Source organism: Anabrus simplex, chromosome 5 (assembly GCF_040414725.1).
Source record: "Anabrus simplex isolate iqAnaSimp1 chromosome 5, ASM4041472v1, whole genome shotgun sequence".
NCBI classification, from domain to species: domain Eukaryota; kingdom Metazoa; phylum Arthropoda; class Insecta; order Orthoptera; family Tettigoniidae; genus Anabrus; species Anabrus simplex.
Window position 1 is genome coordinate 321,556,395 of NC_090269.1, and position 19,779 is coordinate 321,576,173.

At 40.2% G+C, this 19,779-nt stretch overlaps 1 protein-coding gene across 1 annotated transcript; it reads right to left on the bottom strand.

Annotated features, from left to right (window-relative positions):
• Positions 1-719: 719 nt before the first annotated feature.
• Positions 720-19,379, bottom strand: LOC136874873 (uncharacterized). The gene is made up of 5 exons (XM_067148568.2): positions 19,363-19,379; positions 11,334-11,383; positions 7,913-7,959; positions 3,163-3,393; positions 720-1,458 (listed from the first exon to the last, which is right to left on the bottom strand). The coding sequence occupies exons 2-5, from the start codon at positions 11,377-11,379 to the stop codon at positions 1,345-1,347; spliced, it is 438 nt and encodes a 145-aa protein (XP_067004669.1). The 5' UTR covers positions 11,380-11,383; positions 19,363-19,379; the 3' UTR covers positions 720-1,344.
• Between the last annotated feature and the right edge of the window lie 400 nt (positions 19,380-19,779).

The window sequence follows — 19,779 nt, forward strand, 5'->3', positions numbered from 1 at the left end:
AGAGAGACATTTAAAACTGAAATTTAAAATTGGTTTCGGTGGAGTATTTCAAGTGATTGCATTTTCTCTTCGAATGGCAATGAAAGAAATTGAATCAAGGTACAGAAAAGCTAAGGCAGTGAGTTCACTGTTGGGATCAACATATTCAGAAAAAGAACTTACAGACCTAATTATCCCTTCATCAAACTTATGGCTTAAGTGAGCATTTGTTCGCTGTACGGTAGACCCTACTGACGGCTGCAACACTCGCCCATAGAGGGCGGAGGCCTAGGGAACGATCGTTTGACTCCGTATTTATTTCAAGGTCAGAGGCATGGAAACAGAAAGCACCACAGAGAATTATCGAGGCATTTCGTTCTTTCACATCGACTCTTTGGAAGAGCTCTGATATGACAGTATAACAGTCCATAACGAAAATAAATGTATTACTATTATTATTTCTTCGCATTCATTAGAATGAAAGAGGAAGACATTCAGCTCAAATGGCAGAGATATGCCTGGTTCCCCTGAATGACCTGTCAGGTAATCAAAACGTTTAGGAACAACGTTGCCTTTCCCAGATAGATAGGCCTACAGCATTTCCACTTAAAAGCTCACTCAGTCTTCAACAGAAATGAGACCAGGGTAAATATAGAACGTGGAGCAAGCCACACTACGCCGCTTTGTGTCGAGAGTAACTACTATAAACTACTTCATTGTATATATGGCAATTGTTTTTCCTTTAACTTTCGGAAGAGTTGGAACCTCTTCGACGTCTTTATGCTCCAGTTCTTCACAATATAAAGCATTATTTTGTGTGTGTATATTAGTAGTTTCGTACATGTTCTACTTCCCGGCCATATCATCATCCTGTTGCCAGGGAAAAAAGCCTACTTTAATTATTCAAAATCTGCATTGTTTTAAGGGCTAATGCAGAAATACTAGCAGTTAAAGTTAAACATGGAATTCAAGCGCAATGTACTTTTGCAACAATAATGAATCTCAGTCAATAACATAAATTAACCTATGCGAAGGCTTAGGGAAAATACGGAAACAGATATTTTCGAATGACACCATTCTCCTTGTACCTAGTTCTTTAACAGCTGGTGAATGTGTAGTCGTATCAATACTCTGGAGAGTTCGCACTTAGACTGTTGTACTGATCTTATTGAGCGTTCGTTCAGTTTATTTTATATATATTAATTGATGTAATTGGGTTTTCGGTCCACTTAAGAGACTAGGTTCAATACTAGGGAATCTAAAATAATACGGTACGAGTTGATCATCATGTACCCTAGCACTTCTTGTCATCCATACTTATAGGATGTCTGAGGAACACGTTAATGGAACACTAAACGTAAGGATCTAAACGGAGTTGTCAGGAGGTTCTGTCTGTCCAAACCCGTCGTTGAGGCCATAGTACTGGGGGGACTCCTCGCAGGCGACAGCATCCTCTGCACGCGTGCATGTAAAACTCTCCTGAAACAAAAGTAAATTAGGTCTGAGTGATATGAAGATTCACTAAAATACTTTACTCAGTCTCTGTAAAGACTGGGTTTGAATAATGTAAAACTATGTGGAAACATTCTGCCTACGGTAAGTTAAATGTGGATCTAATGAAACAGATTATCTTGGTTTTAATGACAATTATAGTAATGCATCAATCATCAAGTCATTCCTATACAAATCACGAAGTCTAGATGTCACTGTATAGAAGTCTAACTTTGTGGAATGCGCTGCCTGTACATATGTGTACGTGAGATACGACAGAATTCAACGCGTGAAGATGTATATTTGTCTACTCCTTAGTCCCGTTTCTTGATACGGGGTCGGGGATGAGGGGAGATGAATTTGAATGGCATGTCTCTTCATGCTCTTCTTGACGCCAAACTCAGTTGAGCTAATAAAGATAAAATGAATGATGGTGAATGAAACTGGGTAAGAAGGTGGAAGTAATCGGCTGTTGCACTTATCTGGAAGTGAAAATAGGAGACCACAGAAAACCATTCTCAAGACAGCCGACGGTGGGACCCGAACCCACGCTTTGCTTCATAGCCGTAGCGGTCACTCCACTCGGTATTTAACTTAGTAGTATTCAGCATTATTTTACAAATTTGGGTTTCCGGTGAAGGTAAAACAATTTCATGTGTTACTTAAACAGTCGATCGGTACAGTTTCAGTTGAAAAATAGCCCCCGAAGGCATCATTCATAGCAAGGTGTATAAATATTTACGGAATTTTTCGACTTATACTAACCGGAAATGTCTGGCCCCGCGGTATAGGGGGCAACGCGTCCGCCTGTCACCCGAGGGCCCCGGGTTTGATTCCCGGCCGGGTCAGGGGTTTTCAATTGTAATGATTAATACCCCTAGACTGTGGACTGGGTGTTTGTGACGACCTGCTCCACAACATTCCACACTACCGTCATTCCAATTACACGCAGGTTCATACAATACGGTGCCAGTAGGGGCAAAAGATCCACATGGGTCCACGCCCCGAACAAATAGCATTTTTAAAACCGGAAATGTTCCCCTTTTCAATACAAAAGACAGATGGTTGCTATTGAGGAACGTAGCTTTGATGTGTTTACTACAAAGTACAGAAGTCTAAATTTGTGGAATTCGCTGCCTGTACATATGTGTGTCAACATAAAACCCACTTTCAGCGGACGAGTTGGTCATACGGTTAGGGGCGCGCAGCTGCAAGCTTGCATCCGGGAGATAGTGAGTTCGAGCCTCACAGTCGGCAGCCTTGAAGGTGGTTTTCGTGGTTTCCCCATTTTCACACCAGGCGAATGCTGGGGTTGTACCTTAATTAAGGCCACGGCCGCTTCGTCCCTATACTTAGGCCCATCCCATCGTTGCCATAAGACCTATCTGTGTCGGCGCGACGTAAAACAAATTCTAAAAATCAATAAAAAACACTACTTTTACCTCCAGAGGCCAACCTGACGCTAACTCTATCTTGAGGGATGTTTCCACTATTGCATGTTTGTGTGGTAGCTCGTAGTGCGATGTTTTCTATGCAAATGAAGATGTGTGTTAAGATCATCATTCCCATCCCAATCGGGAATCAAACTCAGAATTTATGAACCAAACGACACCACGCTGACCATTCAGCTGTCGGTTGTTTCTTCTTAGTTACACTGCTAAGGTGTATAATGACGTCTACTACGCGACTCACCTGGTTGAAAACTGTCTCCTCGGGGCAGATAAAACTCCACTTGAAGGTCTGCTCCTTACCGTCCGGGAACAACACAGGTAGGCACACGTGGAATACCTGACACTCATTGTCAACGTCTGCATAATATCCGTATCCTCGAGAGTCGCAAGAGAACTGGTCTGAGATGCTGGAGCGAATAGAGGTGGCATTGCTGGGTAGCCCAAGAGGTTCTTCCAAGGCTTGGCGGGTCACCTGCGAACAGTGATTGTCGTTTTATACGTGCGAGGTTACTCAAAGGTTAGAGAAAGTATCAACAGGTTACTTCAGTGTCAAGGAGAAATTCATTTTTAACATACGCTAGTGTAAGGAAGTGATCTCTGGTCACATTCCTTTCACCGAACCTGATATTGTAGCTATCACAGATATAATAAGATGCCATCTATTACAGCTCTCACTAGATTCCTGTTCCCCATATGTCCACAACATTCACTTTCATTCCAAAACCTAACGGAGACTTCAACGCTGGGTAAAACGAGTATCATCTGGTTAATTGAGGGATCCTTACGTCAAGTGCACATGAGGTGGTAGTTGTTGTATTAAGGGGCAACTAAACCTTTATCAGCTTCTCCTACTCCTATTATAGGAGAAAGAAGAGGTTCGAACCTTCGAAGATATCAACAATAGAAAGAAAAGGGCCCTGAAAGGCGGGAGATTGAACGACTCGCAATCCTAATGCAATCAGGCTCGGAAGAGAACGGAGGTTGACGAAGGGAGCTCAGGGAGATCAAAAATAGTTGTCTGGCACGAGTGGATGGGATGCAATGTTCCACCAAACTGCAATCTCGTGACCATCAACTCACACTCCAACAGACTGGCACAACTAGCACGACATTTTAAGCGACATAATTGATTTATTAACTAAATCATTCATTCATTCATTCATTAATCCATGGAGTAACAGATCATTTAGAGTCTGCGTCTGCCAAGTTGACTGCTGCCCAACAAAGACGGCCTGACAATACTGGAATGTCCCGTGGTCAGTGTGACGACCTTCTTAGCCGTATTGCTTAGCTTCCTTATCCGGATCCACCGCCAATCGTATCAGGTAGCTCCTCCGTTGGTCTCACGAGGCTCCTCAGTCCAGAATTAAAATTCTTAGATTAGCCAGGAATATAACTCAGGGTCGCCGGATAAGAGGCATACCGCTATCCCTACACCTTGGGTCTCACATTCATTCACCATAAAATAAAATCAATTTGAGGTCTTTTGAAATGTAATGTTACTGAGGGGTTCTCAAGGAAATGTGTTACTATATGTGTTTCAAACGTATTAGATAGATTTAAAGGAGAAATGAGAACAGGGAGGTTTTGAGATTTCAGAGAGGCACCATCCCCTTCCAGCAGTTGCCTACAGCAAAAGTAGAAAGCCCAGCGGAAATTATTACCTTCAATGGTCGCTATCAGTTGGCTACCAGCTTCCACTGCCGGGATCTGGACCACTGTACAAAACAACATTAGTACCCTGAATAAAGTTCAAATTACATTAAAGGTTATGCAAGGCGTGAGTACCGAATGAGTGAATAAGACAATTAGATATGAAACGGAAATGGAAAGGCCCCATATGATTCACGACGACAAACCAACAGTTATGGAGCCCATTTCTGAAGACGTTGGTATTGAGCGATAAACATAACATATTCCCGTTATTTACAGAATTGAGAGTTGTTTGTAAAACACCTTCTTTAGTTTGATGGTCGAGAAGACATAATTAACTTTCCCGAAGTAATTATTGTTTTAAATGCTTCACTGTGAATAACACGAGGCCTTGGCCAATGTAAGCAATGTCACTGTCGTTGAAATGTTGGGAAGGATTTTAAAACTCGGTGACTCATTATTTTAAAGTAAAATGGAACTGCGAAGAGTCTAGACCCACTTACAATAATAATAATAATAATAATAATAATAATAATAATAATAATAATAATAATAATAATAATAATAATAACAATAATAATAATAATAATAATAATAATAATAATAATAATAATAATAATAATAATAATAATAGTTGTTGTTGTGGAACGTCCATTCACCATAAGTTTAAGAAACGGTAAAGCGTCGGAATTTTTTCCTGGTTGAGCTACTTTTTATATGGCACTGAGATGTGGAACCTTCCAATTGGTACAGAGAAGATGCAAGCTTTTTAATGTGGATGAATGGGTGGACGCGGACCAACCACATTAAGATCTTCATAGAATGAATCATCAACCGTAATAGATGATGTTAGTTTTAAAAAACGTTTCAATATCTTGAGCACATTATGGGAAACGAGCAAAAATATCTGCTTCTACAAGCCATAATATAAGGGACACTAGAAGGTAGAAGAAGAAATTCTCTAGATGGAAAGCTTGAGAGAATAGTTTAATTTGTACTCGACAAACCAAAGACAGCCATGACAGCGAATATCTAGAAAGGATAAGGCAAATAAAGTGCTGAAAGCTAACGACACGCGATCATAGTCTAGACTGAGAAAGCATACTGTAATTCTGTAGTAAAACATATTTTTAAATACGTCTGTGCGAAGCAGTAAGTTACCACCAGCTTATTAAAGAAAAATGAAATGGCGTATGGCTTTTAGTGCCGGGAGTGTCCGAGGACATGTTCGGCTTGCCATGTGCAGGTCTTTTGATTTGACATCCGTAGGCGACCTGCGCGTTGTGATGATGATGATGATGTTGATGAAGATGACACATACACCCAGCCCCCTGCAAGCGAAATTAACCAATGATGGTTAAAATTCTCGAGCCTGCCGGGAATCGAACCCGGGGCCTTCGTGACCAAAGACCAGTACGCTAACCATTTAGCCATGGAGCCGGACTTTTTAAAGAAAGCTTACTGATTATAAAGGAAACGTTATTTTACAAAATACTTTCACATTAATGTTATCCGCAGATAGTGAAAATAGGACACTGGTAATAACACCTTTTTTCTCAAAATGGCCCATCTATTATAAATAAAACGACTTCTCGCGATTCACACTGTACTTCCTAACAGAGATCGAGTAAAACTGTTCCTCCCCTGACCAGTTGGATCTGTTTTTCTGAAGAAAACACTTGCCGCCACTGTGAGAGACTACAGAAGTGTCGGCAGCAGTGGATCCATTATTATTATCTCAGCCTCCATGCTCATATTAGATCACTAACCATGAACAAGTTTTCTCACTCATAAACGTCGGTCCAGCCTTGCATGGATGATGCGCTCTTCAGTTCAAACAAAGCCTGTTTTTACTAACGATGTTACACAAGAAGACCCAAGAGACTTTCTCTTATTATCGCCTCTTCACAGCCTTCACTTAGCATGACAGAAATGGGAGAGTGATTGCACGTAATCGGAAACTAAAAGAAGCAACCACAATACTTCCCGCTAAAAATTCTAAAAACTTGGACAAAATATTGAATATTGTGTTTAAATTATTTTAAATTGAAACGAACAGATATGATGGTGAATATGCCGAGGCGATAATGGCGTGCTCGGTTCGCCCGGAAGGACGTGAGTTCGAATCCCCGTCAGGAAGTCGTAAAATTTAAGAAACGAGATTTCCACTTCCGGAGGTGCACATGGCCCTGAGGTTCACTCAATCTACACCAAAAATGACTACCAGATTAGTTCCTGGAGGCAAAGGCGGCCGGGCGTAGAGCTTGTAGATAGATTTATAGAGAACGGTCAGACACACCATGAGCTAAGGTTTTAATTGTTGTTGTTTACAGTACCAGATGGAAAATTATTGTAGCCTACTGCAGTGTGATGGTGGTGGTGATTATTGTTTTAAGAGGAAGTACAACTAGGCAACAATCCTCTATATAATACTAATCAGAGAGAAAAATGGAAGGGATCCGACACTTCGAAAAATGAAGGTATCGGCCAAAGGAAGACAAGGGCCACGAAGGGCATGAAAATGAAAGACTCCCTAGGCCTCCATACGTATTACCGTCGGGGTCTAAAAAGAACAAGAGTTGACCAAGGGAGGTCGGATAGAACAGATGAAAATGAGGAGCCTATCACAAGTAAGTGGAAGCAATGCCAGGACTCAGCTGAGGGCCCCGTGGTCGCCAACTCGCGCTCCAAAGTTCAGAACCCTTGGGGCCCCTCTTAGTCGCCTCTTACGGCAGGCAGGGGATACCGTGGGTGTTATTTTACCGCCCCCATCCACAGGGGGAACTGCATTGTGATACTGCAATATGCATATCGTCGTTGGCGGGACAAAACCTCCTATGTGATAATATATTTGGAGATATACTGACCCGCAGCACATACATTATGAAGAGCGAGAATGCCTTGGCAATATTCACACAATATTGCACCTTAGATGACAGAACCTTACCGGCCAAAGTTCTAAGCTAAAATATTTCACATAGGAGGTTTTGTCCCGGCAGCGACGATATATTGTAAATTGTTCTATCTATTTGAAATGAAATTGATTTAAACTACAATTTTGAAGGTTTTTTTTTTTTTTTTTTTTTTTTAGATTTGAGTGTCAGCTCTGCTATACATTCACCAATATGGCTGCTTTATATTCATTCATGAGTGCATTTGTTTCCCCATAATTATTTTCATAGTTACAGCAGGACGTTACGGTATTTTGATTACGTAAAGTGACAGTGCTATAAAGTAAGTAAAACATTCGACTTTACGACACTAAAGTAGATAAAATTCTATTACATAACATTTTACTTTTTAAATTGCATGCAAAATATCACCTTCGTAAAACTTACCCTAATTCTGGGGGACGGACTCGCAGCCGCAATGGTGAGGATTGCACCTACATTAAGAAAAAACTCAGTATTATCGCCTCTTGAAATATAATTTCACAGTTACATGATATGCAGTGTTCACGCAATGAAAGTTTGCGTCAGTAATCAAACAATATTTTACCAGTTTGGAGTCATTAGGCCTATACAGTACACTCAAACTGTGCTGTGTTCGCTACTCAACAATACAAGAGTGATGTGATGAGACCACGCAATGTCAATCAATCAATCAATCAATCAATCAATCAATCAATCAATCAATCAATCAATCAATCAATCAATCAATCAATCATTAATCGGACTTGTATTCACTGTTACATGAGTGGAAAGGGAAACAGGTTGCGGTTGTGACGGGAGTCGCACATGTGAAACTGAGCCAGTTTTATGGCCGGATGCCCTTCCTAATGCCAACCCTATGTGGCGATGGCTAATCAGAGGGAAAAAATGGAAGGGGACCAACACTTCGAAAAATGTCCGCCTCTGTAGGAAAGGGCTAGTGTTATTAGCTGCCGTCCTCGGGGGCCCGGGTTTGATTCGCGGTACTGTCAGAAATTTAAAACTGGCATAAGGGCTGGGATTTGGTTAAAATGGTACATGCCCTGAAAAGAGCTGCATCACCTCGGGATGAGGACATGTGTATTTTTACTTCGAAAAATGAAGGTATCGGCCAAATAAAGACAAGGGCCACGAAGGGCGTGAAAATGAAAGACTCCCTAGGCCTCGAATGGTCTAATATCGTCGGGGTCGGAACAAATAAGAGCTGGCCAAGGGAGGTCGGATAGGATAGATGATAGTGAGGAGCCTGGCACAAGTAAGTGGAAGCGGTACCAGAACTCAGCCAAGGGACCTGTGGTCGTCAATCCATACTACGAATGAAGAGTCTCTGGGGTCCTTTTAGTCACCTCTTACGACAGGCAGGGGATACCGTGGGTGTTATTCTACCGTCCGCACCCACAGGGGTTTGTCAAACCTATGTGCAAGGATGTATTCTCTACTGCGGGAGTGTGGTGTGTTATTGAAGAGGTGTGTATTAAGACGAAGCTAGAAGAATTAACCAGACGCGGTTAAAATCCTAAAACCCGGCTGGGAATCGAACCCACGACCCACTGGAGCGAAATTCTCAATGCTGACTATTCAGCCGATGAGTCAGACTGTTCATCGAAAGAGAGTACCTACTGATAGAATATTTTGTGTATACCAGCAGAACATACAGTTGACGGGTCGATTGTTTAGGATGTTACTGACTTTCGTCTCACCAGTTAGCGTAAGTTACTTGTAACTGATGGAACTAACGGCAGGGTCATTTGACTGTTCCAGTGCGTCTTGATCTACAACAGTCGTAGTTTGAGATGTGGGAAAAGCTATAATCGAAGTTACAGCAAGAGATTGGGCACTTTTTAAATTACTTTTAAATCACTTCCATTCTATAACATTTGTTTGTAAACCCAATATCAACAGAGATATTTGGAAAATTTTGTTTCATCCCTGCTGCGAACCCTTACTGCATTCAGGGATTTCGAAATGATATGTGTCTAGAGAGGTATCTTTTAGTTGGTACGGTCTAAAGTTGGTTGAAATATCTCAAGTAGTTCTCCCACACCAATCAAACAAACACAGGCAGACAATTTGATTTTTTTTTTTGTGCATTGGTTTTCAGAGAGCCTGAAACGTGTAAAAACAGTGTCAAACGTGGAGTGAATTCGAATTTTTTTCCTAGACTGAACCACGAGAACACATTTCGAAAATCCCTGTTATAGGCGAGATCGCCTCTAAAATTAAAGAGTAAAAAGTTGAGCCAAATAACCTGTATGTATGTTCAGTCTTCAGCCCTAAGGCTGGTTGGATCCTCAACAGCTCTGCTATCAGCTGTCATAGATGGCCTAGGCATTACTGAAGAGGCGTACTAGGGAAATGAGGAGTGAGGTAGTTTCCCGTTGCTTTCCTCACCGAGCCAGAAGTTGCTATTACATATCAGTCTGCCAAGCCCACTGAAATGCATGCACCAACCGACCCTATGAGCAACGTTTTCACACCATTCATAGCAGGGACTGGCTACAGAAGGAATGGCATTACTGGCATCGCTCATACCTCAGTCACTTTCATATTGTCAAAGCCAAGGATAAGACAGAGACAGATCAATGAAGGTAACAAAATTACTCTAGCCCATACCAGAAGACATAGTGCACAGTAAACACTAGGTCCTGCCAGCAAAGGCATCCAAATAACCTATCAATCCAATAATTTTGTCAGCGCTTAACATGTAAAAACATAAGTACCGTACTAGAATTTATTGTTCTTTTCAAATATTAAACTCCATCCTCATGGTGTGGGCGTAACGTCTTTGATTCTTACCAGGGGCCTCAAGTTCGATTCCCGGTTCTTTCACGGATTCTAATGTAGATTTGAGGGTTGAAACAAGATTATTTCTGCCACCTGAAGTCAACTGAGGAGCTGTCTGATATAGAAGCGATGAAGCAAGGAAGTCAAGCAATACGGCTGAGGAAGTCGTCGCGCTGATTACGTGCACTCCAAACTCTGCAGGGCATCTGGCTGGGCAGCAATTACCTTGGTAGGTCAAAACTCTTAATGGGCTATACTGTATGTGGCATGCAAGGGGGAGGGAGTGCCTACATACACTGCATAAAGAAACTGTCGACTTTTGCAGAAACGTGTTGGCTAGATACTTCAAAATATTTCCAACAGATGATATTGTGGGAAAAAAAATGTATGTACTGGAATATGAAAACTGGGAAATACATCGATCATTGTCAAAGCTGCGCTGGAATGCCATGAAGATACTGGAAAATTATGTCTTAATCTTAAAGTATCTGAGATTAGACAGTATTCTATTTCTTAAAATTAATTCGAGTAACGGACAGGGTATAGTAAAGTTTTACTGTACTCATTGAAAAACTATACCATTGTGAAGATATTTTAATAGATTTCATGAAAGAAACCGTGTTCTCGAGACAGAGCATGTTTATGTGTTTTTGTTCTTTTTTTATTGGCTTCACGTCGCACCGATACAGACAGGTCTTATGGCGACGATGGGTTAGGGCAGGAAAGGAAATATGTAGGTGTGTGGCCTTAATTACCGTTCAGCCCCAGCGCTTTGCTGGTGTGAAAATGGGAAACCACGGAAAGCCATCTTCGGGGATGCCGACAGTAGGGTTTGACCCGCTATTTCCAGAATGCAAGCTCACTACTGCTACGGGGTCCGAACTGCGTAGCGTACTCCCCCAGTCAGAGCTTGTTTAAAAAAGGAAATCTAATAAAAGCAAAGCTCTTCCCGCTGTTAAAATAATTAATCAAGACTATTCTATGAGTAAAATGGATACAACTAAATTGCTGCAAATATGTAGGTGTGTAATAAAAGTTGACTTACCAAGTATGATGATATAACTCATTGTGTTTCTCTCTTGTTCAATCATTTACCTGAAAGAGAAGAATTCAGATATTAAAGCAGGACAAGATTCTAATATTCCGTAAAATGTGCGAAACTTTCAATGTGATGTGTAGTAAATACAGTATTAAGCTACTATTCAGCAGCGTGTAACAGTAAACGAAAAGGTCTCTAAATGGAAAATGAAACTTAGTGGTGCCCCACAGGGCAGTATTCTAGGGCCCTTACTTTTCTGTATTTATATCAATGACATATCATCGGTGACAGGAAATAACACACACCACCTCTATGCTGACGATCTTCAGATTTATCGACACTGCAAGACTTCAGACTTAGATGAAACAATACAAGATATTAACAATGACCTCCGACGACTCAGTATATATGCACAACGAAATTCTCTTATACTAAACTCCACAAAATCTCAGGCAATCATAATAGGAACACGAAAATTACTGAACTGCTCAAACAATATTGCAGTCCCGCCTATCCTACTGAATGGTAACATTATTCCCTACAATAAAACAGTTAAAAATCTCGGCGTAATTATGAATGAAACACTTGATTGGTCTGATCACACGAAAATCATCTGTAAAAAGATTTTTGGAGCGCTACACCCTCTTAAACGGCAAAGGGATGTATTTCCATTTGAGCTTAAGGCCAAACTAATACAGACACTGGTTCTCCCTATTCTTGATTATTGTGACGTTGTTCTAGTTGATATGACAAGAGAAGAAACACTTAAACTTCAACGAGCACTGAATTCCTGCCTGCGATTTATTTACAATATTGGGTACGATGTTCACATTACTCCATACTATAAGGCTCTCTCATGGCTGAAGCCTGATAAACGTTGGCAGCTACACATTTTAACGATGGTATTTAGAGTACTAGCGGAAAGTCAGCCACTGTAAATTCACCTTTCTATCATCATTTCACAACTTAAATACACGTTCCAGATCCACTCTTTCTATTCCAGTGCACCGCACAAATAAAATTAATAGATCGTTTGTAGTGACCGGCGCCAGATTATGGAATTCCCTGCCAGCTCAGGTCAGAGAAACTAGCTCTTTACAAAGGTTTAAGGTCACCTGCCGAGACTACCTGCTGAGGACAGCTAACTGAATGGTTGAAGTATGAATGTGTGCGCGCCTGAGTATAAGTCATTATTAAGAGTTCTTACTTTTAATTAGTTTTATTATTAACTTAGTAATGTATTTAAAATTGCTCTCAATTCTATTAATTTTTTTGTTTGGTTTTAAGTATTTTAAATATCTCATAACTTTATGTATGGTTTTGATTAGTATGTGGTTAAGTGGAAGAGAGGGCCTCGAGCCCTAACTTCGCCACTGAAAAAAGGCATTAATAAATAAATAAATAAATAAATAAATAAATAAATGCATTCTGTGTGAATTTCTGAGTGACTGCGTTGTAATAATATTACGGTACCTGTAAGGTAAAAAAGGTAAAATTGAAAGGTTATTTTTATTGTAAATTTCGTATGAATTCCTATGGAATTGTTTGTGTATGTACAGTATATTTATTGAACGAATCAACGACTTCCTACAATTTCGGGTTGCCACAATTATAGCGTATCGGGGATACAGACATTTTTATCTTGCAGAGATATGGTGGAAAACGGTTTTTAAATTACTGAGGTCCAAACAAGTGAGATCTCAGAATGTGTACGTATGGTAGTGTTAACAATGTTCTCAATGCTGTTCACAGGCAGCTCGAACTTTTTCCAGAATTCTATGGACAAGACAGGTACAGTGACACGAATCCCAACCATTGGCCCAACAATCTTGATTTCATTCGGCTGCTACTTGTTTTTGTAGAACGGGGTCGGTGGATGCAGAGTGGGTCTCAACTCACAAGTCGCCACGGCTGGCCCGTGTTCCAACAGCTCTGCACTCTGACCGGCCAACCGAGCAGAGTAGGGGTGGCCACGGCTCTACCGTGGTTCTACGCCTCTGCATTCGGGAGACGGGACAGGGCTGTGCCTCACGGCTGGCCCCAACCGTCGGCTGTCCTGAGAATAGTTTTTCGTGGTTTTCCCTTCTCCTGCACTATGGCGAATGCCAGGACAATTCCTAGTATAGGCCACGGCAGCCAACCTCCTCACCTTCTCCATGCATCTCCTTGACCGTAACAAATCTCCCGGCCTGAGAGACGGAGTTACCGTCTAAGAGGCCCGCCTCCCCCTTCAGGGGAGGAATGAAAACATTTTAGTAGTAGCAGCAGTAGGCCTAGTAGTGGTAGCAGTAGGCCTAGAAATAGTAGTAGTAGTTGTTGTAGAACGGTATGGTAGGTGCGTAAATGTTCTGCTTCTCAACGTTGACTTTACAGGCTGGCCTTCACGGATCGATAATGAAGCTTTTCTTGTCCTTATCTTTAAAGGCAATTATGTTACCACGCCTAGTACCGCATGTGACAAACATATAATGGACTTCTTCATGCACACAGAACTATGGTTCATTTTCATAGATTTTTACCACATATTTCTGTATACTACTTTGCCGTCATCATGAAATTTGTTTTAATGTAATTTCTTGTAATATATTTTTTCACGTAGTTTTTTTTTGTTAAGTAACGTATGTTCTCATTTAATTTCGTTGCTATTCTAGTATAAGCTCACACTGCCTCCGGAAAATCCCCCGATAGCAATGCATATGCATTTGTTGATAATCATCTTCTTCTTCTCCCACCGCTTATCCCACCTCTGTGGGGTCGTGGGTACGAACTGTGTCGCACATGTGGATTTGGCCCTGTTTTACGGCCGGGTGCCCTTCCTGACGCCAACCCTATATGCAGGGATGTAATTACTATTGCGTGTTTATGTGGGTGGTTGGTAGTATAGTGTGTTGTCTGAATACGAAGAGGTAAGTGTTGGTACAAACACCCAGTCCCCGGGCCAGAATAATTAATCAGACGCGATTAAAATCACCGACCCGGCCGGGAATCGAATCCGGGACCCTCTGAACCGAAGGCCCCAATGCTGACCATTCAGCCAATGAGTCGGACCATTTGTTGATAATAATAAGAAGATATAATAATAAAAACCATTCACTCCAACTTGACATCACAGATTAGGCCTACAGAGACTGACTTACAAATCCGTAGTCTTACGACAATTTCCGAAAGAAATTCACATTAAAACTGACACCGTTTGGCATTGTTGATATAGTTATTACATTTCATAAACTATTTATTATTTTGTGCTCGTTATATTTTACCTAGTTCTCCTTTTAAAGGAATGATCAAAGAAGCTTCTTCATTCTGAGCGCAGTTTTCAATCAGTGTTTGTCAAGCAAGTTTGGAGTTTTATGAAACTAGAGTATAAATGTTGTTCAATCAATCAATCAATCAATCAATCAATCAATCAATCAATCAATCAATCAATCAATCAATCAATCAATCAATCAATCAATCAATCAATCAACCAATCAATCAATACTGATCTGCATTTAGGGCAGTCGCCCAGGTGGCAGATTCCCTATCTGTTGCTTTTCTAGCCTTTTCCGAAATGATTTCAAAGAAATTGGAAATTTATTGAACATCTCCCTTGGTAAGTTATTCCAATCCCTAACTCCCCTTCCTATAAATGAATATTTGCCCCAGTTTGTCCTCTTGAATTCCAACTTTATCTTCATATTGTGATCTTTCCTACTTTTATAAACGCCTTTCAAACTTATTCGTCTACTAATGTCATTCCACGCCATCTCTCCGCTGACAGCTCGGAACATACCACTTAGTCGAGCAGCTCTTCTTCTTTCTCTCAATTCTTCCCAACCCAAACATTGCAACATTTTTGTAACGCTACTCTTTTGTCGGAAACCACTCAGAACAAATCGAGCTGCTTTTCTTTGGATTTTTTCCAGTTCTTGAATCAGGTAATCCTGGTGAGGGTCCCATACACTGGAACCATACTCTAGTTGGGGTCTTACCAGAGACTTATATGCCCTCTCCTTTACATCTTTACTACAACCCCTAAACACCCTCATAACCATGTGTAGAGATCGATACCCTTTATTTACAATCCCATTTATGTGATTACCCCAATGAAGATCTTTCCTTATGTTAACACCTAGATACTTACAATGATCCCCAAAAGTAACTTTCACCCCATCAACGCAGTAATTAAAACTGAGAGGACTTTTCCTATTTGTAAAACTCACAACCTGACTTTTAACCCCGTTTATCAACATACCATTGCCTGCTGTCCTTCTCACAACATTTTCGAGATCACGTTGCAGTTGCTCACAATCTTGTAACTTATTTATCACTCTATAGAGAATAATATCATCCGCAAAAAGCCTTACCTCCGATTCCACTCCTTTACTCATATCATTTATATATATAAGAAAACATAAAGGTCCGATAACACTGCCCTGAGGAACTTCCCTCTCAACTATTACAGGGTCAGACAAAGCTTCACCTACTCTAACTCTCTGAGATCTATTTTCTAGAAATATAGCAACCCATTCAGTCACTCTTTTGTCTAGTCCAATTGCACTCATTTTTGCCAGTAGTCTCCCATGATCCACCCTATCAAATGCTTTAGACAGGTCAATCGCGATACAGTCCATTTGACCTCCAGAATCCAAGATATCTGCTATATCTTGCTGGAATCCTACAAGTTGAGCTTCAGTGGAATAATCTTTCCTAAAACCTAATTGCCTTCTATCGAACCAGTTATTAATTTCACAAACATGTCTAATATAATCAGAAAGAATGCCTTCCCAAAGCTTACATACAATGCATGTCAAACTTACTGGCCTGTAATTTTCAGCTTTATGTCTATCACCCTTTCCTTTATACACAGGGGCTACTATAGCAACTCTCCATTCATCTGGTATAGCTCCTCCGACCAAACAATAATCAAATAAGTACTTCAGATATGGTACTATATCCCAACCCATTGTCTTTAGTATATCCCCAGAAATCTGATCAATTCCAGCCGCTTTTCTAGTTTTCAACTTGTGTATCTTATTGTAAATGTCATTGTTATCATATGTAAATTTTATTACTTCTTTGGCCTTAGTCTCCTCCTCTATCTCGACATTATCCTTGAAACCAACAATCTTTACATACTGCTGACTGAATACTTCTACCTTTTGAAGATCTTCACATACACACTCCCCTTGTTCATTAATTATTCCTGGAATGTCCTTCTTGGAACCTGTTTCTGCCTTAAAATACCTATACATACCCTTCCATTTTTCACTAAAATTTGTATGACTGCCAATTATGCTTGCCATCATGTTATCCTTAGCTGCCTTCTTTGCTATATTCAATTTTCTAGTAAGTTCCTTCAATTTCTCCTTACTTCCACAGCCATTTCTAACTCTATTTCTTTCCAGTCTGCACCTCCTTCTTAGTCTCTTTATTTCTCTATTATAATAGGGTGGGTCTTTACCATTCCTTACCATCCTTAAAGGTACAAACCTGTTTTCGCATTCCTCAACAATTTCTTTAAACCCATCCCAGAGTCTGTTTACATTTTTATTTACCGTTTTCCACCGATCATAGTTACTTTTTAGAAACTGCCTCATGCATGCTCTATCATCCATATGGTACTGCCTAACAGTCCTACTTTTAAGACCTTCCTTTCTATCACATTTATTTTTAACTACCACAAAAACAGCTTCATGATCACTAATACCATCTATTACTTCAGTTTCCCTATAGAGCTCATCTGGTTTTATCAGCACCACATCCAGGATATTTTTCCCTCTGGTTGGTTCCATCACTTTCTGAATCAGCTGTCGTTCCCATATTAACTTATTTGCCATTTGTTGGTCATGCTTCCTGTCGTTCGCATTTCCTTCCCAATTGACATCTGGCAAATTCAGATCTCCCGCTACAATAACATTTCTTTCCATGTCGTTTCCCACATAGCTGACTATCCTATCAAATAATTCCGAATCCGCGTCAGTGCTACCCTTTCCCGATCTGTACACTCCAAATATATCAAATTGCCTATTATCTTTAGAAATGAGCCTTACACCTAGAATTTCATGTGTCTCATCTTTAACTTTTTCGTAGCTTACAAATTCTTCTTTCACCAGAATGAACACTCCCCCTCCCACCATACAGGTTTACGCGAAATCTGAAGTGTAGTGACCTGCATTTCCCGTTTCGAAAATTCTATCATACAATAGTCAGACTAGAAACAGAGTTTTATTGAGATGTCAGTCACGATGTCACTGGACTACTAAATGATTATCTCAAGATTAAGGCAGAGTGACGTCCAGTGGATATGGTACACAATGAGATTGTTAAATACGTAAATATTGAGAAACAGATAAACGATCTTTATACCTTTTGGCAGTGTATTATTATCCATTGCTCCACCTCATTGTTATAAGTTTAATATGTAAATATATACAGCATGTAATAATGTTAAATGCGATACATTTTATATCAGAAAGGTTATTTCACATTCAGAAGCCAAGTATGATTTCGTGAAGAAATTGGGGTATTGAAAAAGACATAAATAATGATAATGATAATGATAAAGAGTTGATTTTCATTACTTTATCCTAATATTTTAATGCATGCTTTTAATAGTAAAAGTGCCAGGTTAATGACTAATCTTCAGTTACGTTCCACAGAATTGGTACATAAATGTGTACGAAAACTATTACAATAAAAATCATAAATACATGCTACAGAAAATAATAAAATGGTCTGAAATTAATGAAGATATAGTTCACAAAGCAATCTTGTAATTTTACGTCGCTTATGAATAAATACATTCAGGAAACTGAATTGTAAAAGCACCAATGTTTCGCCCCAGCACTACTTGGGCTCATCAGTTCGAAACCGCACTTTCCGAAGACGCTGACCAGTTAGCGCGCCGGTAGCGATACCACTTTTTTTTCTTTCCTTCCATGCCCTGAAGGGGTACGGCAGGCTTCCCAGAGTGCCCTTTCTCAGGCCAGGAGATATATTGCAGTGATCTCTACTTGCTACATATGCCCTATCTTCCCTTGTACGTCGGCACTGCATTCGTGTGAGTCCGCCGTGCGGTTAGGGGCGCGGAGCCAGTTGAGACGCTGGCCTTCTGACCCCAACTTGGCAGGATCAGTCCTGGCTCAGTCCGGTGGTATTTGAAGGTGCTCAGATGCGTCAGCCTCGTAAAAGAACTGGCACGTAAAATAACTCTTTCAGGACTAAATTCCGGCACATCGGCGCTTCCGAAAATCCGTAAAATTAATTAGTAGGACGTAAAGAAAATACGTTATTATTACTTTCTTTTTTAAATTGTATATGCCTATAATTTTCTGTAAATATTTTTTCAGGTTACTTTTCACCCAGATAAAAAACAACACGGGGTCACATACAACATTTAAGTAACTAAAGTACAGTACCAAACTTCGCACAACTTGCTCTCCTAAGAGACGTGCAGCACCGTAGGTTACCAGCCTATTATTGGCAACCCATAGATCTAATTTACATGAAAATTGATTTTATTGGCTTCCACTGGATGGAATATCTTCAGAATTGATAGTATTAACCAAAACTTCGTCCTTCCCTATTTAAATATTTTAAAAACGTCAGAAAGTGGAAATTATTTGCAGAATTGTGAGGATTTTAGTTGACTGTATGAAGTTAAATTCTCCAGTAAATAATTTGGACTAAATGATATCAAATACGAGTAAGATAAACTACATATCTTCCAAACCGTGTTATCACTCGAAATCAATCTAGACTGTAGACATCGGAACTATATATTCATCAGAAACTTCTTTGCCACAAATCTAGCATACAGCAAACCAACTAACAATAAAGCAAATCGTATGAAGTCCATTAAATTTCATTATGATGTAATTATTTTGAAAAATTTAGGATGCATGAAAAAACTACGAAAGAATTAGCTTATAGATTTTTGAGAACCATTCTCTATTTCTGAAAGAATATTTGAATGCATCTGAAAGAATACTGAGATCTGTAGCATGCACTAGCAATCCATTCAAGACCGTGACCTACGTGAAGTTTAACTTACCAAGAGCGCGTCTTGCTCGACTGATGCCAGCCTGGGCCCGCGCTCACTTATATACAGCAGCATCGGAGCCTTGAGGCTTGCCTTCCCTTCCACTCCTCGGACAATGCATTGATAACTTGCTATTTCAAGTTCATGAACATGAGTACTCTTCCTGATTATTCAAAGTTGGTCATTGATGCGGACGTGTTAGCGACGTTAGAGGCAACGTCGACCGTGTATCTGTGGCAGGTGTCACCACATAACTAGGATGGTTCCTTTTATTATTATTATTATTATTATTATTATTATTATTATTATTATTATTATTATCATCATCATCATCATCATCCTGTAATCTTCCGAATTAACTGGGGTCGGCACTTTATACGAATTTAACCCAGTTTTATGGCTGGATGCCCTTCCTGACGCCAACCCTAT